The following is a 21,609-nucleotide window of genomic DNA, read 5'->3' as shown; positions in this document are numbered from 1 at the left end:
CAATCCTTTACCACAGAGCTCAAGGCCAGACCATGGCACCAAGTGCCACGTCCAATCCTGCCTTGAACATCTCCAGGGACTGCAACTCCACCACCTCCCCGGGCAGCCCATTCCAGTGTCCAATGACTCTCTCAGGGAAGAACTTTCTCCTCACCTCCAGCCTAAATCTCCCCTGGCACAGCCTGAGGCTGTGTCCTCTCGTTCTGGTGCTGGCCACCTGAGAGAAGAGAGCAACCTCCTCCTGGCCACAACCACCCTTCAGGTAGTTGTAGACAGCAATAAGGTCTCCCCTGAGCCTCCTCTTCTCCAGGCTAACCAATCCCAGCTCCCTCAGCCTCTCCTCGTAGGGCTGTGCTCGAGGCCTCTCCCCAGCCTCGTCGCCCTTCTCTGGACACGCTCAAGCATCTCAGTGTCCCTCCTAAACTGGGGGGCCCAGAACTGAACACAGTACTCAAGGTGTGGTCTAACCAGTGCAGAGTACAGGGGCAGAATGACCTCCCTGCTCCTGCTGGCCACACCATTCCTGATGCAGGCCAGGATGCCACTGGCTCTCTTGGCCACCTGGGCACACTGCTGGCTCATGTTCAGGTGGGTATCAATCAGCACCCCCAGATCCCTCTCTGTCTGGCTGCTCTCCAGCCACTCCGACCCCAGCCTGTATCTCTGCATGGGGTTGCTGTGGCCAAAGTGCAGCACCCTGCACTTGGAGCTATTGAATTCCACTGTGCAGAGACATTCTGTGATGCAGTTCTGCTAACTGCATCCAAGAACTTGTGTGGAGAGTTGGAAATGAGCTTGGGGGGATTATTTTGGGTATATTAATAAATAGTTCATAACTTTGACATCTGCCTCATTGCATTTTACCCCAGACTCAGATTTCAACTAGTCCCGTTTACAACACCCTCGTGGGTTGAGTTGAATCTGCTGCTGCTATTCAGTGCCACGCTGCTGTCAGGGCAGCTTCCAAGTGGAAGTGCTGGCTGGAGCGAAGTACCATGGGGATTTAAGTTCAGGTGGTAATGGGTAACTTCCTGTTGCTGCTTCCAGTTTCTGGGTGCAGGGTGTTGGGCTTCCTTTTTTGCTAGGGTAACTGTACAGCATATGATCTCATTAAACTCCTTATCTCAACCCAGAGGCTTTTTGTGTACTTTCCCTGCTGTCTGTGTGTGGGGCAGGGGGGGTTGTTGTTGGAGTGGGCTGTGCTAGCCCAGGATGCTCTCCTAAACACTGAGGCAAAAGCCCAACTGACAATGACTCTGAGATATTCAGAGGGTGTAAACACCTATGAGATTTCAAGCTCTTGCACAATGACTTCTGCAGAGGGGATGACAACCATAGGCACCACTCCTGACCTCTGTCCAGCAGGTGGATAACCAGCACTCAGAACCATGTCGTTGAGAATGTAACAGATAGCAGATGCAGATCAGAAGACTGGAAGCCCTGCTGTGTGAGGAAAGGCTGAGAGAACTGGATTTGTTCAGCCTTGAGAAGACAAGGCTTAGGGCAGACCTTATCACCATGTTCCAGTACATAATGGGTAGTTACCAGGAGGATGGAGACTCCCTTTTAACAAAGAATCACATTGGAAACACAAAGGGTGATGGGGACAAGTTAATCCTGGGGAGATTTGCATTGGACTCCAGAAGCAAATGTTCTGCCACAAGAACAGTAAGATATTAGAATCATCCCCCAAGGAAATCAACAGATTCCCCTACATCAGTTAGTTTGAAGGCTCAGCTTGACAGGCTGCTGGGCCATCTTACTTCAACTACATTATCACCTAGAAAGGTTAGACTAGCTGATCCTCAGGGTCCCTTCCACACTGACATTCTGTGAATTAAAAACAACAACAAAAAAATCACTCTACTACCTACTCATATGGTTATAGAATCAAACAAACAAACAACAACAAAAAAAAGGAGAAAAAAATATGTAAAATCCAAGTAAAAATCCTACTAAATACTTTCAGCTACACCTGAATATCAGTCTCTCCTTTTCACTAAAGAAAATGACAGAGGAAGTCAAAGGCACAGCCTTTTATCCACTGCCTTTGCTGCCTGCTGTGTCATTGTTTCCTACATCAAGCACTCTAAAAATGCACCTTTTTCTAACCCGCTGATCCTTATCAATCTTCTTCACTGGCATCCCATTAGCTCTCTCCACACTAATGAGATAATCCGGTTTCAAGCTGCAAATCCCTAATACTGCCTTCACCTAGACAGCCACTCTGCTTTATCCATAATGAAGAAATGAAGGGGAACAGCTCCATGATTACATACTGCTTCTATTCTTTTTTTTACACGCCAGACACCTTTTACACAGAGATCAAAGCACTTAAAGAGACACTGAATGAAGCAGAGCAAACTTAAATGCACATGTGCACCATTCTACAATTCTATTCTATGATTCTATGTACTCTGATCCAAGCCCTCTTACCTACAAATTCCTTTCAGTAATACAACCATAGAATGGTTTAGGTTGGAAGGGAACTCAAAGATTATCTAGTTCCAAACCCCTGCCATTGGCAGGGACACCTCCCATTAGAACAGGTTGCTCAAGGCCTCATCTAACCTGGCTTGGAACACCTCCAGAGAGGGAGCAGCCACAACCTCCTGTGGCAACCTGTTCCAGTGTCCAACCACCCTCACTGTAAAGAACTTCTTTCTAACTTCTTCTCAGTATAAATCGTCCCTCTTCCAGTTTAAATCCATTACTCCTCACCCTGTCATTTGAAGACCTTGTAAACAGACCTTCCCCAGCTCTCTTATAGGCCTCCTTCAGAGCTTGGAAGGCCACGATGTGGTTACTTGGTTCTGGCCACTCAGTTCCAGAAGAAGAAACTTATTCCAGCTGGAGTTTCTGAACAGCATGGAAAGCCAGGCAATTGGAGAGTCAAGCAGCTTGTGTAGGTGGGACATCCCTCAAGAGTTACTAATACAAGAATGATTTATTGTTATAGGATGAATTTCATTCTCGGTGTTACTGCTGCCAAAGACTGCTCTAAATATTTTGATTACTGCGTGGGCACCTCCAAGTAATTCCAAGTATAGCAAGCAGTAACAATTCCCAGCTATTGCCAAGGCTGAATTTGAACCCACCAAAGCACAGAATGCACTGGGTTGGAAGGGTTCTCTAGAAGTCATCTAGGCCAACCTCCCTGCAGTCAGCAGGGACACCTCCCTGGGCAACCTGTTCCAGCATTCCACCACCCTCACAGTAAAGAACTTCTTCCTCATGTCCAACCTAAACATACCCTGCTATTTTAAAGCCATTGTTCCTTGTCCTAATGCTACAAACCCTCCCTCACTAGCTTTCCCATAGGCCCCCTTCAAACACTGGAAGGCTGCTCTAAGGAATCCCTGGAGCTTTCTCTTCTCCAGGTTGAACAGGCCTAGTTCTTTCAGCCTGTCTTTATAGGACAGGTGCTCCAGTCTTCTCATATCTCCATGGCCCTCCTCTGGACCCACTCCATCAGATCCATATCCTTGGCTTGGGGGCTCCAGAGTGGGATACAGTACCTCAGGTGAGGTCTCACCAGAGAAGAGGGGCAGAATCACCTGTCTTGACCTACAGCCACACTTCTTTTAATGAAGCCCAGGATGGCAATGGCCTTCACTATTATGTGCTTGATATTTTACTCTGCAGTCCATTTAGCTCAATGTTCATTGCTCCTCTGAGGACTAAAGCAGGACATCAGTCCAAATCAAATAAAAAGTGTGAGCCTTCAACTTGAATGCATCTCTTCCATGGTCCATTTCAGTACTTAGTGCATACAGTACCATGTATAGCACCTGTCCAAGCTCAAATGAGTTCCTGTAGGACAGATGCAATTCATTCTGAATATGGTCATGATCAGGCTGCCTGACACCACACAGCTACTTAGAATTTAAGAATTGTTTCAGTTGAAAAAGACCTTTAAGATCATCAAGTCCAACCATTCTTTAGCTTTAACAAATCTGAGGCTAAACCATGTCTTTGGCATCACAGGTCTGTGTCTTTGTAATGCCTCCAGAGATTCAACCACCTGCCTGGGCAGCCTGTTCCAGCAGCTGAGAACTCTTTCACTCAAGATTTTTCCTCCAATATCCAAAACTAAACCTCCCCTTGTGCAATTTGAGGCCTTTTCCTCTCATCCTATCACTTGTTACTAGGGAGTCAAGATACTTTTATACAGCTTATTCTATTTCCAACTGCTTCTTGCCTTTTAACATCACTGCCCCTTTGATTTTTATTTGTTCTCCACAAAGATCTTGCTTGCCTTGCTCAAAACTCAGATTTCTCTACATTTCTGTAGAGCTGACATTCACTGTGGATTTCAGGTTCCCTTGAATAAAAAAAGTCTGCATGCAAAAAAGAGAGAGAGCAAATCACCTCTTTCTTCAAAAATACATTAAGGCATTTAATGTATAAATAAATCAAGGCATTAGAAGGGTTTCTTTCTTCCAATCTGCAAAAACAAAGCCCACACTGGTACTTAAATGGGGCAAGTAGGATGTTGCTTTCAGAGGATTGTGCATGCCTGGGAGTGAAACTCCATAGTCAAAGGAGAAGATAGAAGTTTCTCCAAATATAAATCCAAGAGCAGCTGCAAAGGTGCCACTGTACACATGATCCATGTGCTTGAGCAAATGATTTCCAGCAGCAGAAAACTGGCTCTGTGATGTCCCAAGACTTTTTACCAAGGATTAATCCTCCTATCTTCAGTGATGGAATTTGTAGAGCTGCCTGGCAACATCACCTAGTCCAGCTCATTTATCAATTATCTACTCTTCACATGGTAGATTTGCAAGTGGTTCTGCAGTTTTTTTCTCCGTGGCTTGTCCCCATCAGAAGAGGCACAGAGTACTCATCACTTGACCCTACATAGAATGACAGAATTGTTTTGGCTGGAGAAGGCCTTTAAGATTCAGTTCAACCCTCAAGTAGTTAATTCATTAACAAGTCTCATTTATCAACTGGAGTAAACAGCCTTGATCACAGTTTAAAAACACATCTGGAACATCTACCTTACAAGGAAATCCTAAGAGATCCAGGGTTGTTTAGCCTAGAGGAGACTGGGGGAAGGAAATGCTGAGAGGTCCAGGACTGTTTAGCTTGGAGAAGAGGAGACTGGGGGAAGCAAATGCTGAGAGGTCCAGGACTGATTAGCTTGGAGAAGAGGAGATTGGGGGAAGCAAATGCTAAGAGGTCCAGGACTGTTTAGCTTGGAGAAGAGCAGACTGGGGGAAGCAAATACTGAGAGACCCAGGGCTCTTTGGCCTGAAGAAGAGGAGACTGGGGAGGGGGGACACATGTCCTTAATGCTTATTAAAATTTAAAGGGTGAGTGTCAGAAGGATGGAGCCAGACTCTACTCAGTGGTGTCCAGTGACAGAAAAAGGGACAATGGACACAAACTGCAACATGGGAGGTTCCAAGCAAACATTCTTTGCTCTGAGGATGGAAGAGCACTGGAGCAGGCTGTCCAAAGAGGTTGTGGAATCTCCATCAGTGGAGGTATTCCAAACCCACCTGGACATGTTCCTCTGTGATGTAGTCCAAGTGATCCCTTTCTAGCAGTGGGGCTGGACTTCAGATGCTATGATTCTGTGTCCCTAAAGAGTTAATTTGTTAACTAGTCTCATTTATCACCTGGAACAAGTAGCCTTGATCACAGTTTGAGAGCACAGTACCTTGTTCTGATAGTGCTTTCTGTGAAAACAACTGTGGCACAAAACACTTTGAAATGAAAAGCTGAAAGATTCCGTTTGTAAAACGGAAATGCTCTTGGAATAGAATTGGATTTTAAAACAAATCTTAGCAGAAGAACTAGAAAACTAGTTTAAAGATAAATGGATTTATCTTTTCAAGTTTTACTTCACATTATATTCTATAATGCATTAAGTCCCCCATTTGCAAGCTACTGGCTTCACTAACACTAAATTTAAAGAGATCTGAAGTATACAATCATCTGTTCTCAAAATAAAGACACCCATTTGAATGCAAATTGTTCCAAGTCAGAGCTTAGGGCTTTCACAGATCTACAAAAACAGAGCAGAGTCTACTGAGGAAAGAGAATAGGAAAGAAAAGCAAGAAATAAAAAGCCAGAACATGTTTACACACTGACAATCACTAATAATTTTACCATAAGACCATTTTTGAGACTTTAAAAAAGCCATCTGAATAATTTATCTATGGCTGTTACTTGTATATCAGTTCTGTTATGTCATATTCTCTAATGTGAAGTCACCTGGAAGGGCTTATACCCATTTTCTCCAGGATTTTTTCAGACTATGAGAGAAACCAAACCAAAACCAACCAACCCAACCAACCCATCACATGAACAACAACAACCCAAACTGAAAAAATGAACAGGTGCTGCAGGAACAGTAATCCCTTCCTAAATCCCCAACTCGACTTTAAGGTCCTTTCATATAATCATAGAATTCTTTTGTCTGGAAAACAGCTCTAAGATCATGGAGTCCAACCACTGGTCTAACATCACCATGGCCACTAAATCATGTCCCAGACTACCATGTCCATGCATTTCTTGAATGCTCCAGGGACAGTTACTCTACCACCTTCCTGGGCAGCCTGCTCCAATGCCTGACCACTCTTGCAGGAAAGATTTTGTTTTTTCCCTCTTATCCAACTTAAACCTCCCCTGGCACAGTTTCAGGCCATTTCCTCTTGTTCTAGCACTTGATACTAGGAAGAAGAAATCAACCTCTACCTCACTCCAATCTCCTTTCAGGTAGCTGTGGAGAACAATGCGGTCTCCCCTCAGCCTCCTCTTCTCCAAGCTATACAATCCCAGTTCCCTCAGCTGCTCTTCACCAGACCTGTTCTCTAGACCCTTCACCAGCTTTGCTGCCCTTCTCTGGACATGCTCCAGCACCTCAACATCCTTCTTGTAGTGAAGAGCCCAAAACCTAACACGATTTCTTAACACACCCTCTTTTTAAGGCATCAATACTACAGGTAATCCTGTGCTCCCAGACTGAATGCTGATCTTGGCATTCTTCTTGATCTCAGCAGAGCTTCCAGAGTTTCTTTCACAACTAGGATCACTCTTGCCACATTCAATAAGAAGTTGAGATTTAATTTTTTTAATGGCTGAGAGGCAGCCTGGTCTGAGGCTTGTAATAGCTTTCTAGTTTTGCTTTGTTTCAAACAGGAAAACTCTCACCCTGCAGCCTATCCCAAACACTTGTAAAAAGTTGTGCTCCATGACAGAGAGCATTGCCTGATCCTTCATTTCTATTGGTGTTTAGAGATCCAAAAGAAACACGGGTATAGATTTCATTTTAATGCTACAGAGCCACCTTTCCCTGGATCCTGGGAATTACTGCTTGGGCACAACAAGGCAAACCACTATAAAGTGCAGAGTACTGAGGGCCAGCTGAGGACTCTTTTCCAAGATCCTTTCTCCAGCAGTGACTCAATGCATGGATATTTTATCACTACAAAGATCTTAACTTGTAGCATCGGGGTGCCCATAAATGACTTTTACCATGTCATAAAGCCAGAAATCACCCAGATAGCAATGACATTCCTCTTCTTACAGTACTCTGGGGGCACAGATGCAGCTATTTGAAGAGGAAGCTGAAGCAAAATCCTCTGATTGAGAGACCTGGGATTAGTTGAAATTGTCCCCATCTACTCCTTTCCTCAGTCACTTTCCCCCTGTCTTTTCCAGAAGTACTCATCTGCAGAAATTGTGACCCTTTGTTTTTCTGATGGGCAATTAGAACTTGGCTTATGGTCTTCTCCCTGGTACAGCACACTTTTATGGACAGAGCCCCTCACTGGCAGCCAGACTTGGTTTGTAAGTCCATCTGCTCTGTATTGCTCATCATTCCATCTCCCCAGCCTTTTGTCCTGTCCTTTCCATCCACTTCTGAACAAAGAGTGCTAAGAGATGTGGTTTAGCACCAGACTCGGTAGAGTTAAATAATGTTTTTTTGTGATGAAGTCACAGCAACAATGGACATGGGAAGGACAACTGACATCATCTACCTGGACCTGAGTAAGGCATCTGATTCTGTCACACATGACATCTTGGTCACCAAACTGGAAAAAACCCAGACTTGATGGGTGGAGCACAGCTGGATAAGGAATTGGCAGGATGATCACATGCACAGAGTGGTGATCAAGGGCACAATGTCCACCTGGAGACCAGTGCCAAGTGGCGTCTCTCAGGTGTCAGTGCTGGCACCAGTGCTGTTTAACATCTTTGTCAGTGATATGGACAGAGGAATCAGTGCACCCTCAGCAAGCTTGCAGATGGCACCAAGCTGTATGGGAGAGTAGACTTGCTAGGGGGCAGGGATCCATCTAGAGGGACCTGGACAGTCTGTAGAGATGGGCCCAGGCCAATCTCATGAAATTCATCTAGGTCAAGTGTAAGGTCCTGCACCTGGGTCAGCACAATCCCAAGCACAACTCCAGACTGGGTTGGGAATGGCTGAGGGCAGCCCTGAGGAAAAGGACCTGAGGGTCTGGGGTGAAGAAAAGCTCAACAGGAGCCTGCAGTGTGAGTGCAGCCCAGGCAGCAGCCCTGTGCTGGGTGGCAGCGAGAGCAGTGTGGGCAGCAGGGCAAGGGAGGGGATTCTGCCCCTTGGCTCTGCTCTCCTCAGACCCCACCTGGAGAAATGTGCGGACACGGGCTCTGGGACACGGTTTAGTGGGCATGATGGTATTAGGACAATGGTTGGACTCAATGATCTTAGAGATCTTTTCTACCCAAAACAATTCTATGATTTGAAAGCAGATCCCAGGAAAGGCAGGTGTTTCCTAAAGGAGGAGACTGTGGGTAGTGGTGAGTTCTCTGAACACACCTGCAGAATTTATTAGGATAAACTCAAGATCCTGATTTTGATCTTTAAATACTGCTGCTTTTTAGGTCAGGCAAAAATGTCTGATGTAAAAGATTTCCTTAAGCCATTTGACAGATAAAGCACTGCCTTAGCTTTTCAACTTCCTCAGCTTTCAGACTGCAATCTCTCAGTTCAAAGAACCCTTCAACACCAGCAGCAACAGGAAAGCCATTTTGTAAAAGCTTTGACCTCACACTTCCAGAGGCTATTTAATTAAAAAAACCTCCCCTCCATATATTACTGAAACATATCCTTACATCAACATTAATAATACAAAAACTTCACATGCTTAACTGGCTCACATCCTGCCCAAAACATGAAATGAACAGATTTTCATGACAAGACTATTGTACACTTCTAGTATAGATTTATAGACAAGATCATTCTACTCTTCAACTCTAAGTCCAAACTCAGAAATTCTCATTCAGTATTTTCTGCATCACTGCCCTAAATTTTGCCTGAATATAAAATAGCTTTAAAACTATATCCAGTGTAATCTGAACAGTTCAAGCAAAGAATTCCTCTCAACCCTACATCAAGGTACATCGATGCCTAATTACCTTCATAAATACCCCATTTCTATTCCAATATGGAAGACAGTGAAGTATATATGCATTTCTCACTCCATAATCCTATTAGGCACTCATTTTTGCATGAGCAGAAGGTTATCCAGGAAGCAAAAGATTGGATTTTTCATATAGGTATTACCAGGTGTTGCTTCACTGTTTCTTTTTTGACCATCTTGACAACGGACACGATGGTTTCCTGGGTTAAGCAAGTGTTACGTAAGTTATAAGGAATCAATCGAAGCAGACAACAAAAGGAAGATGGGATGGCTGATGAGCTGGCACTCTAATTGTCAAGATGAACACCTGAAACCATCAAAATACACAGACAACTCCACTATGAGTTATCTTTGCACCTTTCAAGCAAGCAACTACTTTTCCTTATGGAGGTTAGCCCAGCTTAGTGTATTCCTGAATATGAGTTGCTTCTAGAAAGACTTTTTAGGTCCAGATTTGACATTTAGCAGCTACATCAAACAGCAATGTTCACAAAATTAGAAACTAATGATCATATCATAACATGCAGAGCTTTTGGAGAGCAGAGGGCTGAGAATAGATCTTATGAATGCTTGTAAATATCTGACACGCAGGTGTCAAGAAGAAGGTGCCAGGCTCTTTTCAGTGATGTCCTGTGATAGGACAAGGGACAATGGATACAAACTGGAACATAGGAAGTTCCACCTGAAAGTAAGGAAAAACTTCTTTCCTGTGAAGGTGCTGGAGCCCTGAAGTAGGCTGCCCAGAGAGGTTGGGGAGTCTCCTGCTCTGGAGACTTTCAAGCTCTGTCTGGATGCATTCCTGTGTGACCTGCCCTAGGTGATCCTGCAATGGTAGTGGGGGTGGACTTGATGATCTCCAGAGGTTCTTACCGACCCCTACCATTCTATGACTTTACGATTCATGGAGCTGCTTTCCCTGCACATCTACCTCAGAGAAAAGTTCTATAGCAGCAGCAGCTACGGTTTCCTGCATCACCTGAATTCATGGTTTATATGTAAAAATGCTACATCAAAACACACAACTGTTTTTCAGGTTCACTGTCATGTTTATAACTTACGCAGTTCACAGAAAGAAAGTGGAAAGGTGGCAAAAGTAATGTTCTAAGTGATTGTAGGTAATCCACTTCATGTCATACAGGGAGTCTGATACACTGAAATACTCAACAGAACCCCAGCAAGCCAGGCTTTTTCATGACAGGATTACTCTTCCTCTTACAGAGCCTACTGCTCCTCACTGTAACCTGGAGCTCTTCATGTTGCAAAACCTGAGTGCATGATGGATTTGACACCACACTGGAAAACAGCATCTGAGACAGAAGAACTAATGATTGTTTATTCCAGGTGCCAATAGGATGATAGCTTTTGATGTAGCTTGGCCTTTATATACCCCAAAGCCAGTGACACACAGGTTAATCGATGCCTTGAGATTTAATCAGGAAGTGTTGAGAAAGAAAATGCTGTAGTGTGACACAGATAAGCAACAACCCAGCTCTGAGGTGGATCACAGTGCTTCAGAGCGAGCCAAGGGAACACACAACAGCATAGGCAAGGCAGGCAGAATAAGGCAGAGCAAAAAAACCCATAAAATCAGTAACTCACCTTTAACTCTGATTAGCTGCAAATGTTTAGCGATCAAGAATGGTCTAGCAGCAATCGTTACTCCTAAGTGAGAACTGATGTTAACAAAGAGAAAACACAGGCTAAGGAAAATAAACTTTTGAGGCTGTACAGCCAGAAAGAGAAAAGCAAAGTACAGGAGTTCAATTCAGCCCTTTCTCCTTCTTGCCTCTCCTCTGTCCCCAGGACGGACAGCTCCTAGGGATGGACCTCTCAAGGGAGAAGTTAACCCTGCCCTTTTCGTTACTCCTCCTACCTCTCCTGCTCTACAGGGCCATTTGTTTTAACACATCACTGAAAAATCCAGCAGCATTCTCCTCATTAATAGTTCAAAAAAAGAAGGTTTTCTTGGGCTGGCCTGTTTCTGGAAACCTAGAATCATAAAAGTTGAAAAAGATCTCTAAGATCATCAAGTCCAAGCATCAATCCAATACCACCATGCCCACTAAATCACATCCTGAAGTGCCTTGTCTACAGGACACAGGAATATCTCCAGGAATGGTGACTCCACCACCTCCCTGAGCAGCCTGTTCCAAAGCCTAACCACTCTTTCTGTAAAGAAATGTTTCACAGTATCTAACATAAACCTTCCCTGGTGTAACTTGAGGCCATTCACTCCTGTCCCAAACTTTCTCTTATCCTATCTTTTGGGACTGGGTCCAGCATCAGTAAGTTTGCAGATGACACCAAGTTGGGAGAACGTGTCTATCTGTCAGAGGGCAGGAGGGCTCTGCAGAGGGACCTGGACAGGCCGGACAGATGGGCACAGTCCAATCCCAGTCTAGCGCCAGGTTCTGCACTTTGGCCACAACAACCCCATGCAATGCTACAAGCTGGGGACAGAGTGGCTGGAGAGTGGCCAGGCAGAGAGGAACCTGGGGGTACTGGCTGACAGCTGAAAATGAGCCAGCAGTGTGCCCAGGTGGCCATGAAGGCCGACAGCATCCTGGCCTGTATCAGGAACAGTGTGGCCAGCAGGAACAAGGAAGTCCTTTTGCCCCTGTACTCAGCACTGGGTAGGCCACACCTTGAGTACTGTGTCCAGTTCTGAGCCCCTCAGTTTAAGAAATATATTGAGGTGCTTGAATGTGTCCAGAGAAGGGCAACAAAGCTGGTGAGGGGCCTGGAGCACAAATCCTATGAGGACAGGCTGAGGGAGCTGGGGGTGTGCAGCAAGGAGAAGAGGAGGCTCAGGGGAGACCTCATTGCTCTCTACAACTACCTGAAAGGAGACCACAGCCAGTTGGAAGTTGGTCTCTTCTCCGAGGCACCCAGTGATTGAATGATGGGACACAGACTCAAGTTGTGCCAGGGCAGGTTTAGGCTGGATGTCAGGAAGAAGTTCTTCACAGGGAGAGTGACTGGCATTGGAATGGGCTGCCCGGGGAGGTGGTGGAGTCACCATCCCTGGAGCTGTTTAAAATGAGTCTGGATGAAGCACTCAGTGCCATGGTTTAGTTAATTAGAAGGTGCTAGGCTGGACTCAATGATCTCACAAGTCTTTTCCAACCTGGTTAATTCTGTGATTCCATAAACATCATAAAAATGGCACCACATAACACATCTTACATATGTTGATCAATTGACCTGAAATCACACTGTTGCTAAGCACAGACTGTGCAACGCTCTACAGAGGCAGGTGAATTCTCTTTTCTGGGTGGGTATAGGTGAATTGCTCTGACACAGACACAAGACATCACTGGAGAGAACAGGAAAGATGAACAGTCATGAACTCACTGAAGAGAAGCCAGCAAGAGTAATCACAAAAGAGGATCAATAAAGGAAGACCAAAAAAGATGGGCACATTTCAGCCTAAATCAGAAGAAGCTGAATGTAGTGAGAGGCTTCCACTTGGAGATTTTTAAGACTAGCTAAGGAGATGTGTATTAAGATTGGGACAGATGAGTTTGTCTTCACCTTACTGCTGGGAGAAAGAAGGATGGATGTCCAGAGGTTATTTCTAGCCCTATATTTTTCTGGGATTTGGAAGTACACCCTTGAAAACAGCAACAACTGCTTCACTTATTTCCAAAGGAAGACACTTCTGTCACGGTCCCATAATCTCAACATGTCCTCTCCCTAAAAAATCAAGATTTATTCCCATTCTAAAAGATTATTCACACACTTTGGTGCCACTGAGAATCAAGCCCAGAAGATGTCAATATAATAATCTCTGCAGAATTAAAGGGGCTTAGTTTTTAGGTTTGCATCCAACACAGTTAGGTATCAGAGATTTGAAGAAAATGGAGTTTTAAAGAGAAGGTTAAGACAGCACTAAAACCATTATTAGCATGTCAGTAGAGTCTGAGCAGACAGCTCTTTAGTGACACTGGGCAGGGAATTTAAAGGAAGACACTTCAGAGAAGCAAATGAATATTTTTTTTCCAGGAGAATGATTTCATTAGAGAAAAAAACCAAACCAAAACAAAAAAACAACAGATATTTTCCTTTGTTTCAGAAGAATTACCTTGCAGGTGAAACATAGGTACCCAAATCAATTAAGATAAGAAGAAAAAGATAGAGGAAAAGAATACCTCAAGGGCCGAGTATATAAGGACCATTCAAAGTATAATCATCCATTTTCCCCTGAATTATGTTTGTTTAATATGAACATAAAGGTGTGAGGAAATGACGGAGTTACAGAAGGCAAAATGATAGCTCCACGATGTTGTTCTCCGGAAAACACCTCCATTATCAGAGAACTGCTTGCTGCAAGTTAAACAGAATTCTGTTTGAATTTAAGATTGAGTAGTGGCTCTGTGAGCAACTACTGGAAGAAAAGAAATCAAAAAAGAGCACTCTTACAACAGTTGTTAGTGCTTGACAAGCTCTAGTCTCAGTTTTAGCAGCTGTTAATTACAGCCATCAAACTTCTCACAGGTGACAAAGGAAGAAATTTTAAGTTAACCTTTACTTGAGGACTACAGTTTTCCTCTTCAACTCTGCAGGACAGAAGGAAACCAGACTTCAGCTGGTCTCCATTATACACTTACCACGAAGCACAAAATATGTGTCAGATTTCACTGTGTGAGGAAAATTGTTCATAGTTGTTCAGGTTCTACAAAGTCTTTGTCTCGTTCCTTTATCCTGGGAGTCAGCTTTGTTCCTTTATTTGCCTTTGTTAAACTATTTATCAGTTCTTGCTTAAAAGAACCAAAAATGCTAAAGACAAGCAAAAAAGATCCTTGGTAACCTCAAGTTACACAGCTTTCTGTGGTCCCACTACAAAAACAAGACAGCAGGTGAATGCATCATTTTGCATCACAAGCCCAGCTTAATACTTCTGGGGCAGAAACTTGGAATATTTGACAGCTTTAAATGCCACACACAGAACAAGAACATTTTCTCCCTTCAGATGCACTGTCTCACCTAGCATACAGGTTTCTAGATAACCTCTGTACTTACCTTTGGTCATGTGTGATGCCCTGATATTAATTTAGAAAGAACTCAACAAGAGAAGTAGGTTTCCTTTTTCGCTACCCATTTCCCTGCACAAAGCAAACAGATCTCCTCCAAGGTCTCAGAAGAAGAAAGAAGAGGACATACTTTGTTTCAGCTCCTGGTGAGAGGCAGCAGATGTTCCTCTAGTCAACCCTTACTAGGTTCACAGCAAGCTTTATCAGAGGCTGTGTCAAAGCCCTAGCTCTGATGGATGCATAAAATGAGACAGACTGAGAGCAGAGCTTTCAAGAGGAAGAGGAAACCGTGGGCTTCAGGAAAAGAGGCATTTCAGGCCAGCTGAGTGCTTTTACAATTTGTGGCTGGAAACAAAAGCTAAAGACAATGTGGAGAACATATGACACTACCTGCCACAGTTCGCTGAAGAGCCATACACAGAGCAGGCAGCTCCTTCAGTAACTTCCACTTTCATTGAGAAGAAATTCAGTGATTCTCAGTTTCTTGTTAACATACCTGTCCTGGCTTCCCTCTGTGATGTGATAGAGACGATTGGCACCTCCATCAGCACAAGCTCTCAGTGCAGCTGCAAGTGAAGAAACAGAACATAAACACATTCACATCATAAACAAAAAAATCCACAGTAATTACTCCATTACTGACATTTTGCTGTGTGAACTCAGTTGCTCCTTGCAGAGAAACCCCGCCTACCATCACAGGTTGGGGACTGACCTGTCAGAGAGCAGCATAGGGGAAAAGGACCTGGGAGTACTGGTGGAAATAAAACTGACAGCAATGTGCCCTTGTAGCCAAGAAGGCAAATAACATCCTGGGGTATATTAGAATGGATGTGGTTAGCAGGTCAAAAGAGGTTCTCCTCCTCCTCTACTTTGCACTGGAGAGCCCACACCTGGAATACTGTGTCTCAGTTCAAGGACCTCAGGGAATTGCTTGTAAGAGTCCAGCACAGAGCTACAAAGATGATGAAGAGAGTGGAACATCTCTCTTATGAGGAAAGGCTGAGAGAGCTGGGGCTCTTTACCTTGGAGAAGAACAAACTGAGGGGGTGAGCTCATTAACATTTATAAGCATATGAAGGGAGTATTGGGAGGATGGAGCCAGGCTCTTCTCAGTGATGTCCAGAGGTAAGACAGCAATGGATAGAAGTTGGAACAAAGGAAGTTCCACATGAACATAAGGAAAAACTTTTTCACTGTGAGGGTGACAGAACACCAGAACAGGGTGCCCAGAGAGGTTGTGGAGTCTCCTTTTCTAGAGGCAGTCAAAACCTGGCTGGATAAGTTCCTGTGTATCCTGCTCTAGGTGGTCCTGCTCCAGCAGGGTTGGACTAGATGATCTTTTGAGGTTCCTCCCAGCCACCAACATTCTGGGACTTCTACAATTCTGTGTGCAAGGAGTAAACTCAAGATATCAAAGCTGTTATCCTCCTAGATGTGACTGTAAAGTAGGTCCCTTCCCTAAACAGACTTTTAAACTGCTTTTATGAGACTAGCCCCAGCCTTCATCTGACTGTACCACTGTATTTTCCAAACAGCTTATTTCTCTTTATCCTATTCTATTGCCCAGTCAGCTTAAGCTACATGGGGGGCAAGTATTCAAACCCTGAAAGGGGTCCATCCTCCACAAAGGGACATGTACTTGTCTGAACAAGTGGGGACTTGCTTCTTAAACCTAAAAAAGTCTTCTCACCCAGGCAAAAAATTCACAGTGGTGGCTGTCTAACAGCATGCTACTCTCCTGTGATCCCACTGTTGTTATTAACTGGAGGCAGAGAAAACAGAACAGTCCAACCCTATTAGTGTAAAACCAGACTTAAATTGGTATCTTTTATTCATAAGCATCTCTATTAATCATCATTTAGCTAAGACACAGTTCTTTGATGAGATTTTTAAATTGCAAGAAGTTATTAAAGACTGAAAATGACTGTCTTGCTGTAGCAGTCTTTATCAGTTTTGCTCTGAGATGCACAAGTCAGATAGCAGCAGCAGGCAAGAGGAAAAAAGCTGCTGCTGCTGCTATACTCGAGCTCAAGAGTTCCTTCCTAGTCAGCAGCCAAAACCAGGCAGAGTAGAGAACATGAGAGAGATGAAAGTTGGAGCTCTGTAGGGGAAAGGGGAAAACAGGAGACAAAGAAAAGGAACATCCTGATGAAGTTTTGGGGGAAAAAAAAAACAAAGCAAAACAAACCCAAACCAAATAAACAGCAACCACAAAAAGAAAATAAAAACAAAACTAGAAAAAACCAAACCAAACAAACACCAAAACCACAAAAACACACCACCAACCCCCCTCCTCCCCCAAAAAAACCCCAACAAACTACCAAAACAACAAATGACAAGAAAAACTCACAAACCCCCCAGTCAGATCAGGTAGTTTCTGGGGCTGAGAAAGGAGCTTTCAGCTAAAGCTGCTTTGCTTGGTGTTTATTTCTCAGTCAAAAGCATCTCTCAGCAGAGACACAACCTACATTCTCCCTTTTGTCACTCAGTAGTTGGGCAATCCCCCCCTTCTCCTAGCTCAGCCACCAACATAGCCAATCTATGCACACCAGGACAACAAAGCTCTTGTCTGTATCTGCTCTTTCCTTTAAGCCACCCAGCTCAATTCCCACACTAAGGAACGCCCTCCGTGGGTATACCCACCACCAAAGCACCACATCACCTTGGCTGAGACTTTTTGGGCAGCACAAATACTACCATCTCATCATAGGTAGTGTTAGGCACAAAAACTTTGTTACCCTTCAATTTGCAAGAACATGCAGGGTAGGAGAGCTGGCATCATACTTGGTATCTCGTCTAGCATCACTCCTGCTCCAGTGACCCTTTTCTTTTCTCTTGTCTGTGGCATTACAGTACCCATTATGGTAAGCTCTACCTTTCTCAGCCTTCTTGCACAGACCATGCTCTGCTCTGCTCTGTCTCCTTATCCTACTCCACCCACTCCTTCTAGCCATTATTCAAACCCATATTAATGAGATGAGGTTCTAACAAATATTAGCTGAGACCAATTCTAAGTTATGTTAGCTAGCCAGCCACTTACCATGGTGATTTACTGCTTCTGGCTCTGGCCAGGCTCACCTATCCTAGGGAATATAAACTGCACAAGGCACACACAAAACCTCCCCAAACAAACAAAAACACACAAACCACAACTTTTTTCTTTTCTTCCTGTTGTGACTGGTAGATCTAACTTCTCACTTGAGATTACAACTGAAACTGGATTCCTGTTAGTCCTTTCACCTGAGTGCATTTGTTAACTTCTTGCAGGGGGTGCAGCTCACACTGCATTTAGTAACGGTCCACTGCAAAAAGAATGTGTCCTTAAATCAGCTATTTAGGCCATCAGTTTATTTAGCATTGAAGTGAGGTCTGGGACCTAAGCTATTAGAGAATCTTTCCTCTCTCCATGAGCTACAAAAGTAATTCATCAGTTGGGACACTTCTGAATCAACTGCAAGAATGATGCAAAATCAACTGCAAGAAGACGGCAGAAATATTGTCTGACTTCAAGTACAAAACCTCTTTGAAGGAAGTTTCCTGGGCAAAGACAGCCTCAGCTTCTTCCTTCTGGAGAGTGTGGTTTTTTACAGCTCTTCTCTGACATTTGAAACAACTGAGTGGCTTAGGACTTCTGGGGAAAACAAAAAATGGATGTGATGCAGAAAAAGAGAACTGAAGAAGTTTATTTTCTCTCTTAATCACATTAAGCCAGCTAGAGCATTAACTGCTGTAACTTATCTCAATGGACTTAAAGTGAAGCCTGGCCCAAATTCTCTTCACCTGATTTTGCTATTTAAAAACACCATGACAAAAAAAAACCCAAATGAACCACATACTACATAACAAATCAGTCTTTAATCAGTAGACTGCAGATGTAAAGCTACTGAGATTCTCCTGAAGATCCTCAATAACAATTCTGTGACACTTTTTGGCCCATACCTGGAATACTGGGTTCAGTTTTGGGCCACTCACTCCAAGGATGACTTTGAGGTGCTGGAGTGGGTCCAGAGAAGGCAATTATGCTGGTGAAGGGCCTTGAACACAAGTCTTAGGAGGAATAAGTGAAGGACATAGGGCTGTTCAGTCTTCAGAAGAGGCAGCTGCAGGAAGACTTCATCACCAGTTGTATTGGGTTGGATCATGCTCTACAACTACCTGAAAAGGAGACTGGTGAGAAATGGGGGTTGATCTCTCATCACATGCAACAAGTGATAGGAGAAAAGGACACAGCCTCAAGTTCTGCCAGGAGAGGTTCAGGCTGGACATTAGGAAACATTTCTTCACAGAAAGAGCTATTAGGCACTGGAACAGGCTGCTCCAGGGAGGCACCTCCATCCCTGGAGATACTTAAAAGACATGTGGATATGGTGGCAAGGGACATGATTCAGTGGTAGTGGCATAACAGTAGTGGTGCAATTGTGAACTTTAGATGACTGGTTGGACTTGATGACCTTAAAGGCCTCTTCCAGCCTCAACAGCTTCATGATTCTATAACACTTGTATGCTCTTCACATGGATATGAGGCTAACATCTGATGCCTCACATCAAAAGAACTGCCTTATACAACTGCAATTTGAAGTTGTCCCACATATATTTATTCTAATAAGAAAACCAACAAACCAAAAATCCAACATCCAAAACCAAACCAACAAGCCCCCCCAACCCTAACCCACAAACCAAACAACAACAACACCCCAAAAATCTAAAAACCTAAACTTCAGCAGTGCTGCACAGTTATTTAGAGAAACTATTCATGAGGTACTGATCTTTTACCAGTAAGTTAATAATTTAGACTGGAATGAACCAAAGCCCCAGGTGCTTAAAGGAACTAGCAGGCAATTAACTGATTGGCTGGAGGCCAGTAAATCACATTGTCCCTACAGCTACCAAGCAAACCTTGCTTGATGAGAAGTAATGACATATATTAGCTGGAAGAACACGTATCATTATTATCTGGAAGTGTTTAAGGAGACAGTCAGCAATTCTAAGCTTACAATTCAGATGGAAAATTCTCTATGAAAAGATAATAGGAACTGATTTGATACAGTACCTTTTATATTAGAGACAAAATTGCTTTAAGAACAACAATTTGGCCAAGGTGCATCAGAGCAACTGTGGAGGTAAATCTAGCAGTTTTCAGGCACTTTGGAAAAGCTCACACAAACCCTCTTCAATTATTTCAGCAGAAACTGAAGGACATGAACAAGATCAGAGCTTTGCTTGGCAACCTGAAAACAGAGAGACCTTCTCCCAAGAAGTTTACAACTTAAAAAAATGGAAAGTGACATAAAAGACTGAAGTGCTAATGGTCACACAAGGGTCAACAAGTTATCTTCTAAGGAATGGGACCCCCAATACAAGTGAGACACAAACCTGCCAGCAAGAGACACATAAACCTGTTGGAGCAGCTCCAGAGGACAGACACAAAGAGGATCGTGGGGCTGGAGCACCTTTCTTGTGACAGCCTGAGAGAGTTGGGGCTTTTCAGCCTGGAGAAGAGAATACTCCAGAAAGACCTTACAGATGCATTTCAGTATCTGAAGGGGACCTACAGGAAGGCTGGGGAAGGACAGTTTGGAAAGGTTTATAGTTGTAGGACTAGAGACAATGGTTTCAAACTAGAGCAGGGTAGATTTAGGTTGGATATCAGGATGAAGTTCTTCACAGTGAGAGTTGTGAAACACTGGGACAGGTTGTGCAGGGATGTGGTTGAGCCCTCATCCCTGAAGACATTCAAGATAAGACTTGATATGGCCCTGGGCAGGCTGATCTAGCCTGTCCCTGCTGTCTGCAGGGGCACTGGACAATATGACCTTTGAAGGGTCCCTTCCAACCTGATACAAACTGTGAATCTGTGACAAAAATGAATGGTAAAGCTTGTGGAGGGAAGAGTAACTTAAGTGGTCAGCCAGAATGCAGAAGGTCTTGCATTCACCTTCTCCTCTGCCCCACAGTTCACTATACCATTATTGGAGACTGCTCAGATTTCCCAGGTGAATTTGCACATGGAAATGCTCTCTAGTTTATGTATATTAGAAAGAACTAAATTAGAAGAGACACTACCTAAAGGCTTTTAGTGAATCCTCCAGGAATGGTCATCCAAGTGCAATGGGTCAGGGGGACAACACCTCCAGCAAAACCACCATGATATGCAATTGGAAGCAGCAGCTGTTTCAACCAGCACAACTGGAAGCAAGGAAGAGGTTTGCCTTTGGCCACCCTGCTCAGATGGAGAGCCCCAAGACACTCTTTCATACTTTTATTATTAGAAGAGATAACACTGAAGAGATGGCACTAAGAATACCAGGGCACGAGATGCTCGCAGTGCTAGCTTGGAGCGCAACTTGTGTTAAGCTCCACTCACAGACACGGCTCCAGCTGCTAGACTACCACACTACCACCTTTTCTATCTGTCAGCTTCCACTCTTGTAGAATTCCAGTGTCATTCAAGGAGACATGACTGAAAAATCAGGTGTTTCATTGTGCTGCTCACTGGGAGAGCACAGATGGGGAAACCCAGTGTGCCTGCCTAGCATTGCTAGCCAAGTTACGGGGAGCAGTATATGTTCAGTGCAGTAGCTTTTGATATTATGGCAAGAGTAAATATCCTTCAGCTTCACCTGTGCAGAGCAAGAGTTAGAATTGTAGAATGCACTGAGCTGGAAGGGACTTTTAAAGCTCTAGTCCTGTCCCCTTGTAGCAAGCAGGGACATCCTCAAGTAGATCAGTGTGCTCAGAGCTCCATCATGCCTGACCTTGAACACCTCCAGGGCTGGAGCCTCCAGCGCCTCCCTGGGCAACCCAATCCAGTGTTGCACCACACTCACAGTAGAAGAATTTCTTCTTAGCGTCCACTCTAACCTTCTCTAGCTTAGAACCATTGCACTTTGCCCTACTACTATATGCCTTTGAACTGTCAAGAACACATTACCAGTCCATGATACCTCTACAGAAGGGTATCTAACAGGGAGAGAAGGAAGGCACCAATGTCTGAGAAGCATTCTTCATTTTATGTGGTGTCTCCTCTGGCAGGAGCAACAAAAAGTAGAGGCTGATTTTGAGGGTCCTCATCAGTGAACATGTTTTTTACAACAATATACTCTACCACAACAAAGGTAATGGAAGCAATGTATATTATATCAAATCTCTTGGT

General features: G+C 44.0%; 1 protein-coding gene across 1 annotated transcript in view; it reads right to left on the bottom strand.

Moving 5' to 3' along the window:
• Positions 1–21,609, bottom strand: part of TPK1 (thiamin pyrophosphokinase 1) — a 353,276-nt gene that overhangs the window by 198,317 nt on the left and 133,350 nt on the right. Inside the window, exon 3 of the mRNA XM_064169937.1 lies at positions 14,953–15,022. Within this exon, the coding sequence (XP_064026007.1) occupies positions 14,953–15,022 (70 nt within the window). The remainder of the gene's footprint in view (positions 1–14,952; positions 15,023–21,609) is intronic.

This window comes from Pogoniulus pusillus, chromosome 32 (genome assembly GCF_015220805.1).
Source record: "Pogoniulus pusillus isolate bPogPus1 chromosome 32, bPogPus1.pri, whole genome shotgun sequence".
Lineage (NCBI taxonomy): Eukaryota > Metazoa > Chordata > Aves > Piciformes > Lybiidae > Pogoniulus > Pogoniulus pusillus.
This window is presented reverse-complemented; position numbering and strand designations above follow the sequence as displayed.